Source organism: Phoenix dactylifera, chromosome 17 (assembly GCF_051530095.1).
Source record: "Phoenix dactylifera cultivar Ajwa chromosome 17, Ajwa_hap1_PhDact_Kaust_v1.1, whole genome shotgun sequence".
NCBI classification, from domain to species: domain Eukaryota; kingdom Viridiplantae; phylum Streptophyta; class Magnoliopsida; order Arecales; family Arecaceae; genus Phoenix; species Phoenix dactylifera.
Genome location: NC_143206.1, coordinates 14130395 through 14132418, shown reverse-complemented (window position 1 = coordinate 14132418; position 2024 = coordinate 14130395). Strand labels below are relative to the sequence as shown.

At 36.2% G+C, this 2024-nt stretch overlaps 1 protein-coding gene across 1 annotated transcript; it reads left to right on the top strand.

Moving 5' to 3' along the window:
• On the top strand, positions 1 to 1546 carry LOC120105434 (uncharacterized). The gene is made up of 4 exons (XM_039117871.3): positions 1 to 196; positions 322 to 495; positions 713 to 819; positions 1152 to 1546. The coding sequence occupies exons 1-4, from the start codon at positions 140 to 142 to the stop codon at positions 1525 to 1527; spliced, it is 714 nt and encodes a 237-aa protein (XP_038973799.2). The 5' UTR covers positions 1 to 139; the 3' UTR covers positions 1528 to 1546.
• The last annotated feature ends 478 nt before the right edge of the window (positions 1547 to 2024 follow it).

Below are 2024 nucleotides of genomic sequence, written 5' to 3'. Positions count from 1 at the left end.
CATAACTCCATCTTTCTTGGATCTCATTGATAGGAAGCTATCTCAAAAGAAGACCACTCCTCTTAATGGACCAACTTCGGGTACTAGTATAGAAAAACAACAGACCAGAAATGATGAATTTAACATTTAACCCACATTAATGAAATGGAAGGCTTCAAATTTTCCTGCAACAAAATTCAAGATCGGCTGTTGGGAGGTAATCTTACGTCTTGACTTGATAGAACAATTTAGAAAAAGCAAATGCTCAAAACCAAATGCTCTAATTAGTTTTTCTTCTTAGCATCTAACAATTTTTTTTTAAACTATGTTTCATAATTTTAGAGGAAGTCAAGAAATGAAGGTGATATTGTAGCTAAGTTTTACTATGCTAGGCGAAAACTTGTTTGGGAGATACAAGAAGAAAGATTGAAAAAAAAGATTGAGATCCAATGGACCGATATCTCAGCAACCAGAGCACGATTCATACGGGATCAACCAGACATTCTGGAAGTTGAGGTTAGATGTTTTCCTTAGACATATATTCTCATTTTATTGATTACTTTTGCTACTTTTTCTTTTTCCATAGACTACTTTTGATGTCTTAGACATGTTTTGAACTAATTCTTGGTTTTGGATGGGTTTTTGAAGTTTCTTAATGATTTCATTCTTTTAATAACAAAATTTGGAATATTTGTTTGGGTTTGATAACTAAGATATTTGGTACCTAGTGCAGTTAAGGCAGCAGCCCATGTTCTTTAAAGAGGTAAATCCACAGCCAAGAAAGCATACTAATTGGGAAGCTTGTTCTGATTTTACCAGTGGGAATGCAACCACATGCAGGTACATAAAAATTACATTTACATCACTTTCTTGGAGCTCTGTCATTTTGCTAAGCCTTTCAATGGATTTTACACCTTCAAATATTTCCATATTTGTTGAAATATACTTCTTTTTTTTTGAGAGAGAGAGAGAGAGAGGAATGTATTTTTTTATTGATGAAGTAGATAAATCCTTCGATTCAGATCTCCAGTCCTTCAATGTTTAGTCCATGTTAAACTACATCTATAGGAGCTTCTGAAATTATCAAGAACAAACAAAAACAGAATAATATCTTCTTTAGTAAAGTTCATGTAATATTCTCATAGCTTGTTTCTTATTTTTATTTCCTTCAGGAGGCACTATCTTGAGTTTGCAGAAGGAACTTTGGAGAAACATTATGAAAGGCTTTTACGTTCTGATCATCGGCTACTTACGTTGAGTCAGAAAGTTTTTGCAAGCCATGATTCTCAGTTTTTTGAAACCGTTAATAGCGACATGCAAGATATGTGCATGCTCACACCAAAATTTCCACCTATTTCAAATCAACCATCCAGCAACTGGTGTCCACCTCATCTGAATCATATTGACAATCAAGGGAGTGCTCCTACTCACATGTGGACCTTTGAATCTCTTGATCCAGCAGTTGGTGCCAACCATCCACTTTCACTGCTGACACCAACACCCAGAGTTATACAAATGAATTCACCAAGTTCAGGTAATTTGTCTTAATTTAACCCGGAGTTAATCTAGTGAGATGAGGATGCTAATTGTTTCTTCCTTTTCCTTTTCAAGTCATGGAGTGCCTACCAACTATGAATCAAGGTGCAAGTTCTTTGAATCCAATGACATCCTACTTGGGTAAATCATTTCTTCATTAGTCTTTCATTTCATTATGTGATATTCTACTACCATGAGCTCTAGCTAAGAATTTTTTTTCCCTTTCTTTCTTTCTTCAATGTAGCAGACAACCTTGCACTTAACAATGGCAACTCTGCAACAGATTCTACCCTGAACAGAATGACTCAGCTTTGCAATCAAGACATTCAAAGTTTGAGAAGGGTCGATGACATAAGCGAGCGACAAATCCAACAACTACCCTGGGACACCTGCGCGACTCCAGCTCCTAATTTTCTTCCTGGGCGAGTCTCTGCTAATACCTTATTAACTCATACAGCTGAAACAGAAAATTTCCATGTCCCGAGACAAGGTCAATCACTCGAGGAGCA